This window comes from Diaporthe amygdali (genome assembly GCF_026229845.1).
Source record: "Diaporthe amygdali strain CAA958 chromosome Unknown NODE_224_length_673_cov_150_515101, whole genome shotgun sequence".
In the NCBI taxonomy this organism is placed as follows: domain Eukaryota; kingdom Fungi; phylum Ascomycota; class Sordariomycetes; order Diaporthales; family Diaporthaceae; genus Diaporthe; species Diaporthe amygdali.
Genome location: NW_026517244.1, coordinates 1 through 673, shown reverse-complemented (window position 1 = coordinate 673; position 673 = coordinate 1). Strand labels below are relative to the sequence as shown.

General features: G+C 48.4%; 1 protein-coding gene across 1 annotated transcript; it reads left to right on the top strand.

Annotated features, from left to right (window-relative positions):
* Positions 1 to 377: 377 nt before the first annotated feature.
* On the top strand, positions 378 to 636 carry J7T55_007044 (uncharacterized protein; the record flags this gene model as incomplete). The annotated part of the gene is made up of 1 exon (XM_053136411.1): positions 378 to 636. A coding segment is annotated over one exon (259 nt), but the record flags the coding sequence as incomplete, so codon positions are not given.
* Between the last annotated feature and the right edge of the window lie 37 nt (positions 637 to 673).

The window sequence follows — 673 nt, the reverse complement described above, 5'->3', positions numbered from 1 at the left end:
ATAGCCTTCCACAGCTCGAGCGTCTCCTAAAATTAAGACTTTTATAAATATTACTGTACTTATCCGCAACCTGTTCGGCTCTCAATCAAGTGTGCCACCCGTGGTGACCTCCGGGTCGAAGGTCCTGGACCTGAAAATCTCAGGTCCGGTATAGGGCCCCTTGACCTGAAGAAGGCCCAACCTTCAGCTACCGACAAAAAGATGTCCAGTTTCGGCTCGGACCTTAAGTTGGGACTGAAATATCGTGATATCACGAGTCCACACATGTATATAAGTTGGTTGAACCGCCGTAGCCTCTTGAAAAGAAGAGTGAAAACTGTCAACAAGAACCTAATCAGTCCCTGCCTTTCGAACTCATTCATCGTACTCCCCCAAAAATGGCCCCCGGAAACATTTCGAAGAAATCACGACAGCCCCATGCCGCGAATGTGCGGGCGAAGACTTTGGAGAAAGTCGCGCAAATGGCACAACAGGAAGGTGAGGAACACAAGAAAAAGATCGAAGAATATGAGAAGCTTTTGCAGCAGAGAGATGAGGAATTAGAGGCTTTGACAAAGGACCAACTGAGAGAGATTGGATTCGACGAGATGGAAATCGACACCGATATAGATGAGAAGGGGCACGGAGGAGAAAATGGTGAGAGAGGGGCTGAAAACGTCGGTGACACGCAGGG